Source organism: Eucyclogobius newberryi, unplaced genomic scaffold (assembly GCF_026437365.1).
Source record: "Eucyclogobius newberryi isolate DKJ021-1_F unplaced genomic scaffold, fEucNew1.0.hap1 SCAF_15, whole genome shotgun sequence".
Classification (NCBI taxonomy): Eukaryota; Metazoa; Chordata; class Actinopteri; order Gobiiformes; family Gobiidae; genus Eucyclogobius; species Eucyclogobius newberryi.
In genome coordinates, this window is record NW_027315779.1 from 4308388 (window position 1) to 4330973 (window position 22586).

At 43.0% G+C, this 22586-nt stretch overlaps 1 protein-coding gene across 1 annotated transcript in view; it reads left to right on the plus strand.

The window, feature by feature from the left end:
* Positions 1–12372: 12372 nt before the first annotated feature.
* Positions 12373–22586, plus strand: part of LOC140360523 (fibroblast growth factor 13-like) — a 59327-nt gene continuing 49113 nt past the window's right edge. The window contains exon 1 of the mRNA XM_072445762.1: positions 12373–12600. Within this exon, the coding sequence (XP_072301863.1) occupies positions 12555–12600 (46 nt within the window). The 5' untranslated portion in view covers positions 12373–12554. The remainder of the gene's footprint in view (positions 12601–22586) is intronic.

The following is a 22586-nucleotide window of genomic DNA, read 5'->3' on the forward strand; positions in this document are numbered from 1 at the left end:
ATTAAAATAAACATTGTCAGTGAACAAAAGTCACAAATCAGGCAATGTACTTTTGCAATTTGGTACAACAGATAATGAAAATAATAATGCATAATAAAATGCATGTTTATAAAGTGTCTTAAAAACAACATGAACACAGAGTAACAGCCCCCGTCAGTGAGAAGTCCAGGTGTCTTGATCACGTAACTTGTGCATTAGTAAATCCAGATATGTCTGAAATAAAGGATGAGACAGAGATTTTCTCCCTCTATAGCTGTGGACAAATCACTCTGAGCGACAGCCAGTTCAGCAGGACTCCAGCCAAAAGCCGCCACAACAGTGGCTCTTCATGGGCCGAGAATGATTTAGACGTCCCGGGCCAGGGAGGGGTTCAGGAGGTGGAGGCGTGGGCCTGGTTAAGAGTGAGTTATGTATGTAAGTCCACTAGTGAAGTTTAGATTTTACTGCCTGCAATTAGCGTGTTCGCCACCTCTTTGGAAACAATAATGATCACAGCGACATCACGAGTGTCCCAGGACAGTGGCTCAAGGCAGGACTCATAATACGGCTCTGATTCTGGGCTAATAGAGACTAAAAGTGGGTCTCAAGAATGTTCTTTTGTGCACATGAACATGAGTCTTTCCTATGTTCAGTATATATAGTACAAACAAAAGTAAGGTTCATATAAAATGATGAATTACTTTTTCACACACCAAAGCACATGCCTTTACTGGCTTTAGACCTGTTGATTAAAAAGCCCAAAGCAGATTCTGAAGTGTCTATTTTCTGCACCTTTTGTTATGTAACAAGAAGGTGTTTCTTGCGGTGCCAGTGGAAAAAACACTAACTTTTTGAGTGGTCATTGAAAAATAATTGATTGAGATTTTATTTAATTACAATTCAAACACACTTAGAAAAAAAACTGCATAAGAAACAACAAAACATTATTTGTGTAAATTTGTGTTTCTGGCATTCCCACCACCACTAAATGCCATCGTATATAAAGTACTCCTTGGTTACTGCGGAAAACTCAAACACACAGTTAATCTCAATCTTGATTTATATTTGACAAATTGCACAACCCTCTGCTTTGCATAAACAAGAACACAACTAAAGAGATTTGCTTCCTCTTTTTAACAAACTGCATGTATATAGATATTTATTTGTTGTTTTTTGGCTACTTGAAATATTTTGACGTCAGTATATTGTTGTATTGACTGTAGTTTACTTTTGACAGCAGGTTTCTCCCCAGGGTCATCCATCTTTCCTGCTGGTGGCATAAATACAGCGAGGAGAGCGGTGACGAAGACGAGGAGCTGTAGATTGGGTCAATAGCTCTTTTTCATGTCACCTTCTCATCAGTCAATACAGACGGACGTCGCTGGCCCAGAATGATCATACAGATGTTTAGCCTCGCCGCACGGCTCACACATAAATGTCATGACTCCATTAGCCCCCGGCAACCCCAGAGAACCTCCCACGGCGCCATAAATGTTACAATGAACTGTACGCAATAAAAACACTCACCGCTGTGGGACTGAGGTAAACAATTAACCTGCAGGGAAAACAACAATTACGTTTTATGAGACAGGAATGGTGCCCTATGTGATTTTCCTGATGGGGGTTGCCACCTGCTTGTATCCATGGAGATGGTGCTGCATTGCAAAGTAGCATTAAATGTACGTATTATGCATTTATTTAATAACAGGTGTCTTTAGTGCTCAGACGCTGTAAAACATACATTTACTGTGAGCAGGCACGCTCACGTGAACCTCAACCCAGCGGTCATGTGACGTGACACTCAACCCAGCGCTCATGTGACGTGACCCTCAACACAGCGGTCATGTGACGTGACCCTCAACACAGCGGTCATGTGACGTGACCCTCAACCCAGCGCTCATGTGACGTGACCCTCAACACAGCGGTCATGTGACGTGACCCTCAACACAGCGGTCATGTGACGTGACCCTCAACACAGCGGCCATGTGACGTGACCCTCAACACAGCGGTCATGTGACGTGACCCTCAACACAGCGGTCATGTGACGTGACCCTCAACTCAGCGGTCATGTGACGTCACCCTCAACCCAGCGGTCATGTGACGTGACCCTCAACCCAGCGGTCATGTGACGTGACCCTCAACCCAGCGGTCATGTCACGTGACTCTCAACCCAGCGGTCATGTGACGTGACCCTCAACACAACGGTCATGTGAACCTCAACCCAGCGGTCATGTGATGTGACCCTCAACACAGCGGTCATGTGACATGACCCTCAACCCAGCGGTCATGTGACGTGAACCTCAACCCAGCGGTCATGTGACGTGAACCTCAACCCAGCGGTCATGTGACGTGACCCTCAACACAGCGGTCATGTGAACCTCAATCCAGCGGTCATGTGACATGACCCTCAACCCAGCGGTCATGTGACGTGACCCTCAACACAGCGGTCATGTGACCCTCAACCCAGCGGTCATGTGATGTGACCCTCAACCCAGCGGTCATGTGACGTGACCCTTAACCCAGCGGTCATGTCACGTGACCCTCAACCCAGCGGTCATGTGACGTGACCCTCAACACAGCGGTCATGTGAACCTCAACCCAGCGGTCATGTGATGTGACCCTCAACACAGCGGTCATGTGACATGACCCTCAACCCAGCGGTCATGTGACGTGAACCTCAACCCAGCGGTCATGTGACGTGAACCTCAACCCAGCGGTCATGTGACGTGAACCTCAATCCAGCGATCATGTGACGTGAACCTCAACCCAGCGGTCATGTGATGTGACCCTCAACACAGCGGTCATGTGACATGACCCTCAACCCAGCGGTCATGTGACGTGAACCTCAACACAGCGGTCATGTGACGTGACCCTCAACCCAGCGGTCATGTGACGTGACCCTCAACACAGCGGTCATGTGATGTGACCTTCAACACAGCGGTCATGTGACGTGAACCTCAACCCAGCGGTCATGTGACGTGAACCTCAACCCAGCGGTCATGTGACGTGAACCTCAATCCAGCGATCATGTGACGTGAACCTCAACCCAGCGGTCATGTGATGTGACCCTCAACACAGCGGTCATGTGACATGACCCTCAACCCAGCGGTCATGTGACGTGACCCTCAACCCAGCGGTCATGTGACGTGACCCTCAACACAGCGGTCATGTGATGTGACCTTCAACACAGCGGTCATGTGACATGACCCTCAACCCAGCGGTCATGTGACGTGAACCTCAACTCAGCGGTCATGTGACGTGAACCTCAACCCAGCGGTCATGTGACGTGAACCTCAACCCAGCGGTCATGTGACGTGACCCTCAACACAGCGGTCATGTGAACCTCAACCCAGCGGTCATGTGACGTGACCCTCAACACAGCGGTCATGTGATGTGACCCTCAACACAGCGGTCATGTGACATGACCCTCAACCCAGCGGTCATGTGACGTGACCCTCAACCCAGCGGTCATGTCACGTGACCCTCAACCCAGCGGTCATGTGACGTGACCCTCAACACAGCGGTCATGTGAACCTCAACCCAGTGGTCATGTGATGTGACCCTCAACACAGCGGTCATGTGAACCTCAATCCAGCGGTCATGTGACATGACCCTCAACCCAGCGGTCATGTGACGTGACCCTCAACACAGCGGTCATGTGACCCTCAACCCAGCGGTCATGTGATGTGACCCTCAACCCAGCGGTCATGTGACGTGACCCTCAACCCAGCGGTCATGTGACGTGACCCTCAACCCAGCGGTCATGTCACGTGACTCTCAACCCAGCGGTCATGTGACGTGACCCTCAACACAACGGTCATGTGAACCTCAACCCAGCGGTCATGTGATGTGACCCTCAACACAGCGGTCATGTGACATGACCCTCAACCCAGCGGTCATGTGACGTGAACCTCAACCCAGCGGTCATGTGACGTGAACCTCAACCCAGTGGTCATGTGATGTGACCCTCAACACAGCGGTCATGTGAACCTCAATCCAGCGGTCATGTGACATGACCCTCAACCCAGCGGTCATGTGACGTGACCCTCAACACAGCGGTCATGTGACCCTCAACCCAGCGGTCATGTGATGTGACCCTCAACCCAGCGGTCATGTGACGTGACCCTTAACCCAGCGGTCATGTCACGTGACCCTCAACCCAGCGGTCATGTGACGTGACCCTCAACACAGCGGTCATGTGAACCTCAACCCAGCGGTCATGTGATGTGACCCTCAACACAGCGGTCATGTGACATGACCCTCAACCCAGCGGTCATGTGACGTGAACCTCAACCCAGCGGTCATGTGACGTGAACCTCAACCCAGCGGTCATGTGACGTGAACCTCAATCCAGCGATCATGTGACGTGAACCTCAACCCAGCGGTCATGTGATGTGACCCTCAACACAGCGGTCATGTGACATGACCCTCAACCCAGCGGTCATGTGACGTGAACCTCAACACAGCGGTCATGTGACGTGACCCTCAACCCAGCGGTCATGTGACGTGACCCTCAACACAGCGGTCATGTGATGTGACCTTCAACACAGCGGTCATGTGACGTGAACCTCAACCCAGCGGTCATGTGACGTGAACCTCAACCCAGCGGTCATGTGACGTGAACCTCAATCCAGCGATCATGTGACGTGAACCTCAACCCAGCGGTCATGTGATGTGACCCTCAACACAGCGGTCATGTGACATGACCCTCAACCCAGCGGTCATGTGACGTGACCCTCAACCCAGCGGTCATGTGACGTGACCCTCAACACAGCGGTCATGTGATGTGACCTTCAACACAGCGGTCATGTGACATGACCCTCAACCCAGCGGTCATGTGACGTGAACCTCAACTCAGCGGTCATGTGACGTGAACCTCAACCCAGCGGTCATGTGACGTGAACCTCAACCCAGCGGTCATGTGACGTGACCCTCAACACAGCGGTCATGTGAACCTCAACCCAGCGGTCATGTGACATGACCCTCAACCCAGCGGTCATGTGACGTGACCCTCAACACAGCGGTCATGTGATGTGACCCTCAACACAGCGGTCATGTGACATGACCCTCAACCCAGCGGTCATGTGACGTGACCCTCAACCCAGCGGTCATGTCACGTGACCCTCAACCCAGCGGTCATGTGACGTGACCCTCAACACAGCGGTCATGTGAACCTCAACCCAGTGGTCATGTGATGTGACCCTCAACACAGCGGTCATGTGACATGACCCTCAACCCAGCGGTCATGTGACGTGACCCTCAACACAGCGGTCATATGAACCTCAACCCAGCGGTCATGTGATGTGACCCTCAACACAGCGGTCATGTGACATGACCCTCAACCCAGCGGTCATGTGACGTGAACCTCAACCCAGCGGTCATGTGACGTGAACCTCAACCCAGCGGTCATGTGACGTGAACCTCAACCCAGCGGTCATGTGACGTGAACCTCAACCCAGCGGTCATGTAACGTGAACCTCAATCCAGCGGTCATGTGACGTGAACCTCAACCCAGCGGTCATGTGATGTGACCCTCAACACAGCGGTCATGTGACATGACCCTCAACCCAGCGGTCATGTGACGTGAACCTCAACCCAGCGGTCATGTGACGTGAACCTCAACCCAGCGGTCATGTGACGTGACCCTCAACACAGCGGTCACGTGACGTTTTTGAAAATATCTATTGGCAGTGAAAGTTTGTCTGATGCACCACATGTGCTGGTGGTGTACAGGTCAGGTACAGTGTCCCAGAGATGGAGCTGAAATGAGATTTTCCTGATTTTAGTGCGCTTGAAGTGGGTTTTTTTTACGCCAACGTGTTGATTTTAGCGGTAACTTCCGCTTAATGGATGACAATCATTCAATAATTCACAAGTTATTCTGATTCTGAACTTGGCATCAGTGGCTCGTCTCCATGGAAAGAGATAAAGGCAATGCCATACTGTGGATTATTTCAGGCAATACAAACTATGATATGTGTGCAACCGGTGGTATGCAAGCTCCTTCAGGTGCAAAGATTCCTCTGTAGTACAAATATTTGCAGAATTTAGAGGGATCAGTCCTTTGTTTAGAGATACAACAAGTGTGTAGCTCCATTTTATCTCTGGTTTAGCCCTGTTGTTTCACACTTTTGGTAATCGGAAAGCTTAATATTTTCTTACATTGGAGCATTTGAGAAACACGATCTCCCGGTGCGGGTGGGTTTCCTCCAGGCGCTCCGGTTTCCCCCAACAACCCAATATATGCACAGTAAGTAAAACCCTCCAGCTACAGTAGTCCTGACCAAGCCTTGCACTAGATCTGAAGATGATGATCCATGTAAAGAAAATGGACATGATTTGGTTGTTTGTGCAGGTTGCTCAGGTCCTGGTGGACAGCAGCTTTCCTCCTCTTGCTCCTTGTGAAGCTGCTTTTTCAGCATTTCGGTCTTCTCCTCTGCAATTTGCCCCCCGTCTCCTGAACATCTGTGTCGTTAGAGAATGCTATACCTGCAATTTTATGGCTCTTTGCTGGCGTTCTTTGTAGCTTTCTTCTGCTGAACAAAGGGTGGTTGGAGGGGGCAGCGTTTCCTCTTGTCATGTTTTTATGCTAGCACTATTTTTAGCCCCTTCTTGCTCTTCTGCGTTGTCCGTTTAGGCTACAGAGGTTTACTTTTGCTTTATCGTACTCAAATTGTCCTATTTTGCTTGAAATATTTGAGGAAGATGGGTAAGTGATGTCCGGAAAACATGTTGAGTCAATGCCAAATTGTGAAGTTTTGATTTTAGCCCTAATTACATAATATACTCATTGAACTTATTTGCAGTAACTTTGGCATAACGTGAACTGCCACATTTATTCTCTTTGAGTTTAGGAGAACTCATCCAAACTAAGACTAAAACTAAGACCATCTAAAATACCAATTGTACAAACATTTAAATGCTATTTTAAAGGGCTAGGTGTTATGTCAGCTCTAATATTGATATTGCTTTTACTGGAATGGTCCAATACTGAACATGTTGTTATTAGTTGGCATCCAAGCTGTCGCAGTCTCTCTGTGTCATCTGTCATTCCCAATTTGTCCTCAGTGCATCAAATTTGTCTTTTTTAACAGACTCAGTGTGACAGTGAGTAAAAATGGAAAGCATTTATGCTGAAAAATGTCTGTATGTCTACTCTATCATGCAACAAATTCATTTATATCCAAGATAAATGCATTTTATAATTACTTTTCTAAATTGAAATGTAAATTTGTGAGCTTTATTGTAACTTAAAATACATTTGTGAGCTAAAATCTTAATATTGGTATCAGCAAATATCGGTAATCAGCAGCAGCAGCAGCAGCAGCAGCAAGTCATGTACCCCAGTTTATACCATAATTTAAAATGACGCATCCGGAAGCCAGACTGTGTGACATACAGTAGGCTTTGGCTGCAGTTTTCTGTAAATATTGTTTTTGTTGACATTACAGCTGATCCTACAGCGAGCAATGGGCCACTTTTTAGATTTTAAATTCATATGAGGGGTTAGCCTTATTGGGTGCCTGCAAAAGTGCTTTGCTTCAATAGAGCGAAATCTCTCAGGTATAAGTTAACACAAAATTGCTTCCTAGGGCAATTTTAAACCGCGTCTAAGTCCAAGGAGGGAAACTAAACCAATGAAACTGCCGCGCCCGGGGTAAAACAGATCTGCAGCGTCGGCTAGTTCTGTTGGATTTCTGGGTTAAGTGAACATCACGTCACAGTAAAATGAAAACATGGCTGTACAAACAAAAGCGGGCTGAGGAACCACAGCCTTGAACCAATACAAGTGCTGACCCAGGCGAGATGAGAAAGTTAATTTATGACCAAACTGTTCTTCTGATTGTCTGATCATAAATCATTCAGAAAGCAACTTTTTTTCTAAAAGGTTATCTCCATTTCTCAGCAAAGACCCCTATTGTTTTTGCAAAGAATGAAAAGGTTATGGTGATGGTAAAATTTACTCTGTTACATTTACGGGAGTTGAATTAAATCTTATGTGATCATTTTGTGATTTTTGAAAATGAGATGTAGAACTTATTTTTCCTTTTATAATATTGACTGATTGAAATATTTTTGTTATATGTTTTATCTTCATTGTTGTTTCATGTGTTTGTTCCAGAATCAGTTAATAACTTGAAGAAATGTGCTTGTTCTAACAGCACAGACAGGTTTGGTTCTTCTTTCCACTGTGAGCAAATCTACAAATATTAGTGAGTGAACGTGAAAAGTCTTCAGTGCCAATCTCAGTGTTTCTCAAACCTTCCACACCAAATATTACCTAAGAAAAGATTTGACCGTCCAAGTACAACCAGATCTAAAGCAGATAAAATAACTATTTTGGGCTGGAAGGATTAATATACATAAAATAATCCAATTACTCATACAGCAGTTTTAAACAAGAACTTATCTAAAGGACGACAAAATGTGGACAAACGGATCCCAAATAAAGTAAATACTTGTACTATCGAAAAGAGTACTCCAAATACCCAAATGTGTGCATTTGTTTATGTTTGTCTGTCGCTACATTATCATAATTCTGATGCTCAAACAGTTACTCAATACTCAGTAGTGTTTTATTTGAGCAATTTAATTTCTCCTTGATTCATATCATCTTAAAAGGGCAGATTTGACATAGAAATCCCTTCTCAGGCCCGAGTTTAGACCAAAGTGACTGAGGGTGCATCCGAGGATCCAAGAGGTGCAAAGACTCTTCCATTAAAGCTGGGGCACTCAACTTGTTTTTCTCATGCTAATTATTAAACATTTTCTCTTTTCAAACTTGTAAGAACGAGTATGACTCGCACTTTGAGATGAGAGCTAATTGGCTTCGCAGGGATATCGCCCTGCTTCACTTTTGTGTCTGAAAAAGCTGAGCTAAAGCTGGGCGAGTGGCCAGTCAAATGGATGCATGTGAATACTAGTGATGTGCCAAAGGATATGTCAGAGTGGAGTCAGGAAGGATTAAGTACCTTTTTCCCTACTTCACAGTTTGAAAATGAGGTACCCCAGCTTTAAGTGTCATTATTTTATGTGCCTGGAAAGAGAAGGCAAACACTTTTAATTAACTAAGGCTGCAATGTTCCCTTTTGTGCCCCTGTAGACTCCAGTGTGCTTGCTCTTGAGTGAGAGTTTCTGGACTTACTTTGTGCAGATGAAAACAGGAGGTTGGATTGAGGCTGGTTTGGAGCAGCTGGTCCCTGGACAGTAATCCTCCAGTGTACGGCAACAGAGGAGGGTCATCTGTGCACCAGTCTGCTGCAGCGGGGAAGTGGCTCTGGTCCAAAACCATCTACAGGGAACAGGGTTAGGGTTAGGGTTAGACTCAGAATCACAGAGCCTTGTGTTTTAAAAGAAATAACATACATGTATAATATCACCAGATGTGATAAAACATGAGGATCTCACACTCCTAATGACTGGCTTGTTTTTTACCAGGTTGTGCCAGTTTAAACTTTAGATTATATTTGTTCACCTGGGTTTTCAATTGATTATCATTTGTGTGCTATTGTGGGGGAGTTACTGAGTTCCAACTGGATGAATGAAAATGTGTGTAAGTTGAATTACCTGTATATGACATTATTGACTAAGGTGACAAAGTATTATGAATTAGCATAATTTAAATGACGTTCACATTCATTTGAATGTCCTAAAACACCATCTTAGTACCTCACATGGCTTCACAAATGGCTGTTGTTTGACCTGCTCAAATAATAAGTCAAATAATAATCAAAACCAGACTCTTTTTGAGGTGAACACTACAGAAGTGTCGTAGCCTGTTACGCAGGAGTCAGTCTGCGCTGGAACATGACTCTATGCAAAAGAGTCTGGACTGAGATTTGCTTAGAGCATGAATAAACACAGGTCACGCTGTTCCCAGACACGTGTGACAACAGGACCAGACACTTCTCACACAGAGACGTTGTTTTATATGTATCGTGACACATTTCTTAAATAAACATAAGGCATTTTTCAGACTTCTTCAACCAGTTTTTGGACACCTAGCATTATATTTTGCATTGTACAACCCTTACGCATGGAGAATGAAAACCGAGGCCTTACATTAATTAAATTCCCGCTGCTGGAGCCGAGGAGTAAACAACTTTGAATTAGGCCAAAAAGAGTATTTGCATAGGTTGAACTGAAGGAGGTGAAGAGCTGTGAAATGAACAGAAGAAGCCTGTTAAAGGTGATTGAGCTGTGAAAACACAGAGGAGCACTCTGAGATGACAACAAGAGACGAGGGGGATGTTTTTTGAGCATTGACTATGGACTCCTCAGAATTAAATGTGCACAAATGAAACAAAATGCAAGTTTGTGATGCTAGAACATTATAATGTGGTTGAACACTCAAAATCTGTGCTTATTATCAACACACTGAGTCATTATTTTTCAAACACAGACATTAGTTTAAACATTGTACAGCAGACTTTTCATAAAGGTATAAAACATGACATGGCATTTTACTTATATAACTTACAGGACATAATTTTACATTTTGTTCATTGTAAACGCCAATATATTTGATAGAAACAGGTCCATTGACTTCATTTTTGAAACTGCAGAACTGATAGTGACATTTTACTGTCGCAAGGAGAGGATTTTCATTTACTTGGCTTTGTGATTGATAAATGCCTATTTTAGACCTAATGTTTGACCTAATGAGTCTGATTATTTTGAGCAAGTGAATGTGCAGAGCTGGAGATCGAAGGTATGTGAAGATGAACATTTTCTGAGCATTCAAACCTCAAATACAGGACAATACTCAAATGAATCCAATCATAAAACAACTTTGAGTAACACAATGGTAAGATTACACCAATAATACCTGGTTAAACACTCAGAAAAGTCAATTTAACATAATATGCACTCTTTAAGTCTGACTAATTGTGCAGCCACTCATTCGTCAGTAATTCGCTGATGCAAGCGACCGGATTCTCAGCAAATGCCGCGTCACATTTTGATCATGAAATAAGAATGTCCCCTCCAGCTGCACAAAAAGGCGTTTTACAGCTTGGATTGACTAATTGATCAATACAAGTTAATTTGCATACTCTGAGATCGCTGACTCTGCATCTGCACGTATGAGCTGTGGACAACCTTGTGAATATGTTAACCTTTGTTAAGTCAGTGAGAAACCGTATTAGAGATGAGCGGTCGAAAGATTGATGACGGCGAAATAACAACCTCTGTGATTAAATAAAGGAATGTTTAATTCATTGTTTAAATAATGTGGTTTCATGGCATTAATCAAACAATCGTAATTTTGCTTCTAATAACCAGGGCAAAAAGTTAAAGCTCAATTTACGGTCATTTTGAAAGACAGAACATGCTGCAATGGAAACAATGGATGGATACCGTTTGCAATGCGCTTTGAGCAGCAGAAACAGAGTAAAAACACCGGTGAGGTGTTATTAAACCTATAAGTGTTATGTTGGGTACATTTCACAACTATTTAATACAACCTGCTTAATAAAAACACACTGATTACTCTGGTCAGATGTTGGTCTTCATTTCTCCAAACGTTGCATACAAGTAACTGTTTTTATTAGTGACTGTAAGGTTTTATCACAATCTTTTTATATTACTTTAGTAAATACAGTAAAAACTGCAGAATAAGCTGTGTGTATTCTTCTTGTACTTATGTGACCCTCTCTAAGGTTTTATTCACTGCAGTGTAAGTTCCTGCAGTGCAGGACACCAATATATTGCCACAGAATGACAGACACAAATGTGCAACAGCAACTCAGCTCAAATGAAGAAATAACCTCCTGAGTTTAGAAGGTTGTCATTAATTAAATAATCATATTTATGCCTCTACTAAATGTGCTATTAATAGAAAACCATAAAGTAAGTAAGAATTGTTAATTGGCTTGTGAGAAATATGCATGCAGTATTTGGAAAATATCCCTATGACGAGCTGGCCCCTGTCCAGGGTGCACCCGCCTAAGGCCCAAAGTCACTGGGATAGTCTCCAGTGTCCCACGTCTCTTCTCTGTCTTGTCACTCTCATGGATTTAAACATTTCCTTGTCCTGAGGATTCAACACATTTAGTTACAGATCTGTTCAACAATCCTCTGATTCCATCTGATGTTTGTATTCTTGACATCAATAACCATTTAGAACCATTTAAAACAACATGGCTCTGGCCCTTCATTGTGTCTTACTTTCATCGGTCCTCGCCACACGCGCCTCTCTTTGTCTCCGTGTGCGCGTGCCTGTGGCGGGTGCACGTGGCCCCATCCTTCGGACCGGAGACAGGATTTGGTGACAGCCGTAACAAACACGTAAGGTCTCAGTCACCGGGATTCAGGCGCGGGACTGGAGAGCAAAGCAGGCGGAGGAGGTGAACCAGAGACCGGGGACGCACGAGCCACGCACGGAGAGACGCACGGAGAGACGCACGGAGAGACGCACGGAGAGACGCACGGAGAGACGCACGGAGAGTTGGACCGCTGCCACCGCGAGCTCCAGCCCCGGGAAGAGAGACACAAAAGAGGAGGATGAGAAAGTGAAGCCCGCATTTCTCCCCTGAACTTTTGATCTGAGCTGCGGGAGGAAGTGAGGGGACTCCATGAGCGGAAAAAACAAATCTAAAGAGGATAAAGATGCGTCCAAAGGTGAGTCACGGGGGAATCAGGTGGAACAGGGTGGTTTTATTATAGAAATAGAGCAGAGGTGATGGCAATAACTCCCTAAATTATAAACTAAATAGAAAGAGGTGTTAGTGACTTAAAGTGAGGTTCACACTATCCAATAATTAGCACGTGAGCGCACTTTTGTTGTCAAGACAAGAGCGCCCCACTGGTCTTGTTACGCGACAGAGTAAAAGCCTTTTGTTTTGTTCCGCGTGAAACCAAAAGCCGTCACTTGTCCCGGAGCTTTCCCGTAGCTTTCCCGTGGCTTTCCCGTGGCTTTCCCGTAGCTTTCCCGTGGCTTTCCCGTGGCTTTCCCGTGGCTTTCCCGTAGCTTTCCCGTGGCTTTCCCGTGGCTTTCCCGTGGCTTTCCCGTAGCTTTCCCGTGGCTTTCCCGTGGCTTTCCCGTGGCTTTCCCGTAGCTTTCCCGTGGCTTTCCCGTGGCTTTCCCGGAGCTTTCCTGCGTCTCTCCCTTTAGCCGCCGACACACCTCGCAAACGACGCAACAATTTAATTTGCTCTCCCGAACACTGCCATAAATCGACGCGCGACGAGGCGCAAAGGAACCTGGGAAACTACATCACCATGGAGACGGCCAGGGTGGTACCCGCTGAGCGTCTTAATGATAGAAGCTGTAGGACTCATTCAAGACACTGAAGCTCTGAGTCTCAGCAGGAATGGAAAGGCTTTGAGTGCTGGTAATCTGGATTTTATTTTATCATTGGCGTTTTCTTGCTTTTGTGGAAGAAACTACCTTAGAAGTAGAATCCCACGAGCTTCGTCCTCGAGCTTCATGAGCAGGACAAGTGTTTGTACGCCACATGTTTTAACAAATCCTAAAACTAGTGTGTGATTATTTATTCATATAAATCTCTCTCTCTCGGAGTGTGTCCGGTTTGGGGACGACAGGATCTCATCTCTGCTGTTTGCAGACGATGTTGTCCTGATCCATCAAACCCGGACCTGCAGCTGCACTGGGACGGTTTGCTGCCGAGTGTGAAGCGGCTGGGATGAGAATCAGCACCTTCAACTCTGAGGCCATGGTTCTCGACCGGAGAAAGGTGGCTTGCCCTCTCCGGGGTGGGGAGTCTTGCCTCAAGTGGAGGAGTTCAAGTATCTCGGGGAAAGATGGAACATGAGATCGACAGGTGGATCGGTGCAGCGGCTGCAGTGATGCAGTCGCTGCATCGGACCGTTGTGGTGAAGAAGGAGCTGAGTCGAAAGGCAAAGCTCTCGATTTACCGGTCGGTCTACGTTCTGACCTCACCTATGGTCACGAGCTTTGGGTAATGACCGAAAGAACAAGATCGCGGATACAAGCGGTCGAAATGAGAGATAGGGTGAGGAGCTCAGTCACACGGGAGGAGCTCAGTCACACGGGAGGAGCTCAGAGTAGAGCCGCTGCTCCTCAGCTGGCTCGGGCATCTGTTCCGGATCCCTCCTGGGCGCCTCCTTGGGGCGAGTTTTGTTTCTTTGAGCATGGCAACACATGCATGTTTACTCATGTGTTACTGTTTCTATTGTGAGAGCAAGTCACTATTTAGACAAGAACATAAAATGAATCCATATTGTAATTTAGACCTGATGACTGACTCAGAGAGAGCCAGACTTCTGCCAAGACTTTAAGATACAATTAGTCCCAGGATTTGTTCCCTCAATGAAAAGTGCAGATGCTGCTGACTGCTCATTACACTCCACACAAAACACCCTAATTGGACACTAAACGACCTCATGATTCAGATTCGGATTCAGACTTCTTTATCCCTCCTTGGGCAATACATTTTAACAACCTCAGACAATTAAAAATAACAGTTTTAGAAATAAACACTAAACATGGTGGAGCCCATTCATAAATATATGGAACAAAAAGGTATTCAATAGCACACAATTAAAAGAAGATGACAACACAAGTGCTACAAAGAGTTTAGCAGCCTGAAACCTTATATCTTGACGACCCAACCTAAAATTATATTAAAAATAAAAGAAATTCTGCAACTGAGTCAGCGACCTCCCCTTTCTTCATCTGTGTAATCCCTGAATCGTACAAGAAGACTCCACAGCAAAAGAAGCGTGAATCATGTCAACTCTTACTCGTGGCTAATCCTCTGTGTTCCCCTTTTTCACAGCAATGAAAGTTATAAGTAGTATTAAGTTACAATGTTTTACAACAATAAATTGACACTCTTTGAAACATCGCACCCGCCACAAACGTTCCACTTGAGTAATACAGATTTTTATGTTTTGACTGGGACATACTTCATATTCACTTGATAGACTGTTTTTTTTATTCTGCATCCAATAGTTAGGTCGCAGTAGACATTTAATCGCAATAATATTAAGCATGTTATAATATAAATGTCCAGAGAAAATGAAAGAAATGTATTTGTGTCAAAATCTAATGTTGTCTTGTTCTCATGGATCAAATATCATGTTTACTTTGGATTTTACAGCTAATTTTGATTCACGGAAACCACCACAATCCAGTATTTCATAACCGAGACTGAACCAGACCTAACGAAAAAGACATAAAACCAAGACAGGTCATTAATCAGGTCTCAAACTGGACCAAAACAAGGATTTAACAAGCTCTAATCCCAGAAAAAGATCAAAATGGACTTGAAAACCACTGCTTTAGCGCCTGAGCTGCTGCAGAACAATAACAACACGCCCCGAATCCAATCTCCCTCCAGCAGCAGAAGTAGAAGTAGCCGTAGCAGTATTAACCGCGCCTTGTACTAGCCCTGATTTGTCACGTTGTCACATTTGCGGAGTCAGCTACATTTAGGGCCACTACGCGCGCACAGGCCGGGACTACTCCACTGGTGTCGGGGGCCAGAGTGTGAATAAGAACAGCCACTGAGCTATTTAATCAATCAGCATAACGCGCGGGAGCGGCCGGGGCCCCATCGTTCCTGCATCCAGAGCGTTTTATCGAGCAAAGCGCATTGTTTTACGACCCTCGCGAGACGTGTTTTCTTATTTCCATGAGGTTGTTACTGACGGGGCTGCGCCGTGTTGGGGGGGGGGAAGATAAAGAGAAACGTACGAGCGACGCGGGGGGGGGGGGCTTCAGGTAATAAAGTTGGTTTCGCGGCGAGCAATATGGATCGGATTTAAAGTGCTGAGCAGAAATGAAAGATGTGGGGAATGGAAATATTGGAGAATTGCAGCAGTCTGTTTCCTTCTGCAGTGTTTTGTATGAATTCAATATGAAGATGTGCTGTGCAAAAGGCTGCAGTGGAATGTCAGTGCTCGTAAAGTTGAGTAGGGCTGCAGTAGTATTGACGTCGCAATGGTTACTAACGCAATAATGGACAATTGCAACTACATATTTAATGTAATAACAGCAACCTGACAGAAATGTACTGCTTTTGATAAAGAAAATGTTTAAAAAATGTTTAATTTATTCATTATTTTCCTTATTTGCTCAAAATTAGCTTTGATTTAGTATCTGTTAGAGACATATAACGCTCTATCACCTTTAATGAGCTGTAAATCTTGTTATAAAGGTGCTTCCTCATCATATGTTCACACAAAGTTGCATTTTGAGTGATTCATGTTTGACTTAATCCTGTATTGTCCTGCAACTGAGGCTCGTGCGCTCAGAAAATTCCGGTTTTCACTTACCCCCTATCCCCGCCCACACAAATAAGGGTCTCGTGTAGAGTTATTTTCAAAAATACCAACATGTGAACAAAAAATCCGCCGCTTGTAATGAAAATGTCACTGTTAAAAGCCGTCTGTTATGAAGTTGTTTTAATACAACTAAAACGATTGCGTCAATAAAAGTATATTAAAATGAATGAAATATTGAGCTATATAACAGCCGTACCACATAAACAAGCCATGGTCTATCATACATTTTCTATGAAGCAATTACTAAAGAAATATAAATTACAGACATAAAAGACAGGACTCGATCGTTTTAGAATGCTCTTGGTCTGATATAAGGCCAAATAAATCCTCATATTGTATTGAAATTAGTCTTGATTTTCTCTTGGTGCTTGATTCAACAGTCGCCGCTAAAGTAACGGCTTGTTTCAGTCCCACGAGCCTCGCCAAGTGTGCTGTTTACCTCCAAAAACAAATTACATAAGAAGTTAGTCACTGCATGTGCTGCTTTTGACCTGCTCCTAACACAAAAGGACTTGTCATCAGGGTTTTAATAAACAGCCCACTTAAAGCTTTCATGAAACGCAACACAAAACTGCCTGAAGTCATGACAAATGTAGGATGAGTTATGAGAGAGTGCACAGAATATTCAGAACACAAAGCAATTGATTGTTTTATTTTTGCTCTACATGACTTTTCTTATGGAGCGTCCGCCACCAGCTTTTTCCTCTGCGCTACAGTTGTCAAAAGTATCGATACCCAACAGATTCTACGGTAATCAGTGTTAAAATATGATCAAAACTAAACACTGAAGTATCGATACCCAACAGATACTACGGTAATCAGTATTAAAATATGATCGAAACTAAACACTGAAGTATCGATACCCAACAGATACTACGGTAATCAGTGTTAAAATATGATCGAAACTAAACACTGAAGTATCGATACCCAACAGATACTACGGTAATCAGTGTTAAAATATGATCGAAACTAAACACTGAAGTATCGATACCCAACAGATACTACGGTAATCAGTGTTAAAATATGATCAAAACTAAACACTGAAGTATCGATACTGAAAACAGGTTCAAAATTAGACCTTTTCTGAACAGTTTTAGAGAATAAGAGAACTAGTTTGAGACCCCATGATAATATTAAAGATAGTTCTATTATTTTACGTTAAAAATGACAGTCTGTTTGGTAAATGTGGGCGATATTGAGTCAAGGATCCCGATGATATTAAGTCAATCCAACAGAAATGAGTTAAAAAAATTGTTTTAAAATGCATTAGAGGTTTAATTTGAAGATAAATGAGATATGTCTGCTATAAAACTTCACTATAGTGTAAAATATCTCCTTATACACACATTTATAACATCACTTTTTCCATTTAAACTATATAATAAAGCGATCTTTAAATTTTGCAAATCAACGCTCTCGATATTGTTTTAATACCTCTACTGTAAAAAGGTGATTTTAATAATTTGGTGGTTATCTGTGTTGAGTCTCTTTTAGTAGTGTTCTTATATAAAAAAAAAAATAGAGTCTTAAATATGAGTATTGTACAAAACTGCTCTGTGGATCTGGAAACTTCCACGCCGCACATAAACATTAAATATGAGATGTGATCAATGAAACGCCATAAACATTCAAAGCAACGCAATAACATCTTCATGAATAACTTAACTAAAGGATTTCATGTATTGACCGCTGATTAGTGACTCTCCGTTTCAAATATATTTCCAGATGAGATTTTCCCTGCTTAAAAATATATGGCCAATAATACTGCACTATTTCTTCTCATTAATTCATAAGCACGTGCTCCAGTTGAATAATATTGAGTTGCTACTACATCGATTAAGTCAATAAATCATTCAACACGCACATTATAACTGAATTACATCCAAACTGCACAAACCTGCTCAGACTCAGGCCTCAATCGCTTTCCCTGAAATGAAAGTGTTTTTTTACTATTATTAAGAAACTCATTAACATCTTGATCTGTTTAATCCTCGTCTCCAACACAAGGAGGATCTGGTCGTTGTGGAGGGGCGAAAGGGAAGATTCGCTGGACAATTACCATTTTAATTGAGATTGATTTTAATGCAGTGCAGGTCATCTCGTTTCCTGATTTGAGCAAAGTCATATTTGCGGTGGTTGTGCTGGGAAATGATGCATTTCATGCACAAACTGGATCCCTTTCTCTCGTTGTCATATTTGTGGTGCTTTTATTTGAATGTGTTGTGGTTTCTATTGCAAAGTTTAAGTGTGTTGTAGGAAGAGTGAGGAGATTTTTTTTTAATGTCTGCAATACAAGATTATGCATTGTTTTAAAAATGAGAATTAAATGTATAGTATTTCTTAGATTAGAATGATATAGTATTTCTTAGATTAGAATAATATAGTATTTCTGTTCTGAAAGAAAATCAAAAAGAAAAAAGAAAAAGACACCGTGACTTGCTTTTAGGTCAGTGTCACGTTGTTTTTGTTTTTTCAGCTGTAGTAAATCGTGTTGGAGTCCATAACTAACTCAAAAAACATAGATGTTGGTGTTGTTTGGGTCAACGGTCTGTCCCTCTGTGGAGACCTTCGCTTATCACACGTCGCCCTCTAGCGGTGGATACCTATAGTTACAGTTGGTAAATACAGCTCCTGCTCCACTCCCCCTCGTGCACTAAACACTTCAGAGATGTAGTTTTACTCCAGTGATGATGATGACAATGGCTCTGCTCCAAAGGTCTGGACCTCGTCACTTTTGGCTGCACGTTCTCAGTCTGGTCCTGTCTGTGAGCCAAAGAGTGCGACAGCTTCTGGGACAATAAAGTGCGAGACGAGGTTAGGACCTGATTTCAATGCACAGCCAAGAAAAACTACAGGATTTAAGGACCATTTAAAGGGACGTGTTATGTGAAACAGTGTTTCTCATCCTTAGTTTACTCAGAGTTGTATTTCGATTCCTGCATGTTTGAGTGGTGCTCTTATGTCCTGCATTTGAGGCTTGAGGGCTGGAAAAAGAGCTGTTCACTGTTCTATGCGTGTTATTATAAGAAATATTCAGATTTCAGCACATGTGGGGTTAAAAAATGACACAGTCACTTTTCAACGGTAAAAACACAGTGGAGGGTTGTCAGAGGCCCCAGTTCTATTATTCAGCTGTTCTAGATCAATATTACTGTTTACAATGAGCAAAATGTAGAATAATTATCAATGAATGTTATAGTTTATAATTACATTCATTTTTTTTTTTTTTTTAATTTCTTCTTCAAAATGAAACTATGATTTTAAACCTTTTGAAATGGAAATGTTCTTCTTCGTCTGGCCGCTGCTTTTCTCCATGGAGATGTTGCTTTTCTTTGCATGTTCCACTGTAGCGTGTACATGTTGTTCTTGGTAATGAATTGCAGTTTTTGATGGTTGTATAATTACATTCAAACTAAATGACACTTTAGTTTCCACATGATTGATTTTTGAAGATTTGCAGATGTATCTAAAGTCATTCACTATGAAAATCCTTAAATCTGAAGTAATTTGCTGTTGGTGAAGATTGTGTATTGGTCCTAGCTAATGCTGATTCCATTTTGATTCATGAGGTGCCATCCAGGATTATTGAGCCGTAGGTGGAAACAAGTAAGTTCAAGCGCACAGCAAGACAGTTATTAAGTTACCAGACAATCCACACTCAGTATACACAATCCAGAATAAGTATACACAATCCAGAATAAGTATACGCAATCCACACTCATTATACACAATCCACACTCATTATACACAATCCACACTCATTATACACAATCCACACTCAGTATACACAATCCACACTCGTTATACACAATCCAAACTCAGTATACACAATCCACACTCATTATACACAATCCACACTCATTATACACAATCCACACTCAGTATACACAATCCACACTCAGTATACACAATCCACACTCATTATACACAATCCACACTCATTATACACAATACACACTCAGTATACACAATCCACACTCATTATACACAATCCACACACATTATACACAATCCACACTCATTATACACAATCCACACACATTATACACAATCCACACTCAGTATACACAATCCACACTCATTATACACAATCCACACACATTATACACAATCCACACACATTATACACAATCCACACTCAGTATACACAATCCACACACATTATACACAATCCACACTCAGTATACACAATCCACACACATTATACACAACCCACACTCAGTATACACAATCCACACTCATTATACACAATCCACACACATTATACACAATCCACACTCAGTATACACAATCCACACTCATTATACACAATCCACACTCAGTATACACAATCCACACTCAGTATACACAATCCACACTCATTATACACAATACACACACATTATACACAATCCACACTCATTATACACAATCCACACACATTATACACAATCCACACTCATTATACACAATCCACACACATTATACACAATCCACACACATTATACACAATCCACACTCAGTATACACAATCCACACACATTATACACAATCCACACTCAGTATACACAATCCACACACATTATACACAACCCACACTCAGTATACACAATCCACACTCATTATACACAATCCACACACATTATACACAATCCACACTCAGTATACACAATCCACACTCATTATACACAATCCACACTCAGTATACACAATCCACACTCAGTATACACAATCCACACTCATTATACACAATACACACTCAGTATACACAATCCACACTCATTATACACAATCCACACTCATTATACACAATCCACACTCATTATACACAATACACACTCAGTATACACAATCCACACACATTATACACAATCCACACTCAGTATACACAATCCACACTCATTATACACAATACACACTCAGTATACACAATACACACTCATTATACACAATCCACACTCATTATACACAATACACACTCAGTATACACAATCCACACTCAGTATACACAATACACACTCAGTATACACAATACACACTCATTATACACAATACACACTCAGTATACACAATACACACTCATTATACTGTATATTCTGTGGGGAACGTTGTGCTCAAATCCATGTTTTTATGCTAAAGCTGGGATGTTTCACTTCTGTTTGGTGTAAAAGCAGAACATGCTGCTTGATTCTGACACATTTGACCCTCTCGATGTGAGTCACAGTTTGACACTTTGAGAGTTGTTTAGTGCTCGCTTCACTTTCACGTCTGAAAAAAGCTGATCTAAAGCTTTGCACGTCAATATCAACGGATCAAACGGATTAGTGAGTTTCGAGTTAGACATTTTCAAATACCTACTTACTTATTTCACTGTTCAAAAATGAGATGCTCCATCGTTCAGCAGTTTATTAAGTTTAGCAATATTATAATTTAATCTCTGAAAATCTTAATATAAAAATTTAAAGCAAGCAACCAATAAACTAGGGTTGTCCAAAACTTAATACCCAGATAATATTCAATAAGATATTCCTTTGTTGTCCCACATGGGGACATTTCATTGATGCAACGCAGGTAGATACAGAGGTAGATACAGAAGAAAAACGCGATACCGATACTCAACAGCTGTCGGCTTTTAAAAGAGTCACTCCAGAAAGAAAGTTACAAGTGCTACACAGAAGAAGACAGTTGCACAAGTCAGAAACAACTCACATTTCACCCTGGAGAGACAAAGAGACCACGAGAATGGACTGCTTAGCAAGCTTTATTCATGAGTTATTTGGCGCTCAGACCCCGGCAGAAGACGTTGCAATCATGGGCACTCCATGATCTATTTGTATTAGATGTCTCCCCCCGGAGCCTGGAGACTGGTGGTGGTAGATGTGAAGAGAAGGTAGAAGATGAGGGGAATGCAAAGGAGGAGCTGGGGAGGTGGTGGGTCGCAGTACGGTTTGAGCGGCCGAGCCATCTGCCTGAGGGCTTAAATGTGACCGCCTGGGCGCTGATTGGAGCGGGGAGGAGTCACTTGAGAGCGTTGATTGGGGATGAGGAGCAGGTGCGAGGGCCATGGTGCAGACGCCCCCTGACCTTTCACCCTCCTTCTTTGGCCAGGAAAAACTGCACAACCTCTTTGGGATGAGCGCAGAAACCTGGAAGAGTCCATGGTGAAGTGAGGGATCTGACTCTCACAGACGGACAGGCGGACGCCCGCTTGAGTGCGATGATGGCGCTGGGGAGAGGGGTCCTTCCATGGAGGCCTTGACGTAGATGGGTGGAGTTAGGTCTTCCAGGCTGAATTCACGCAGGCTTCATTTCTAACATTATATGAGCAGCTGTGCAGTTTCAGAGTCCTGTCCTAA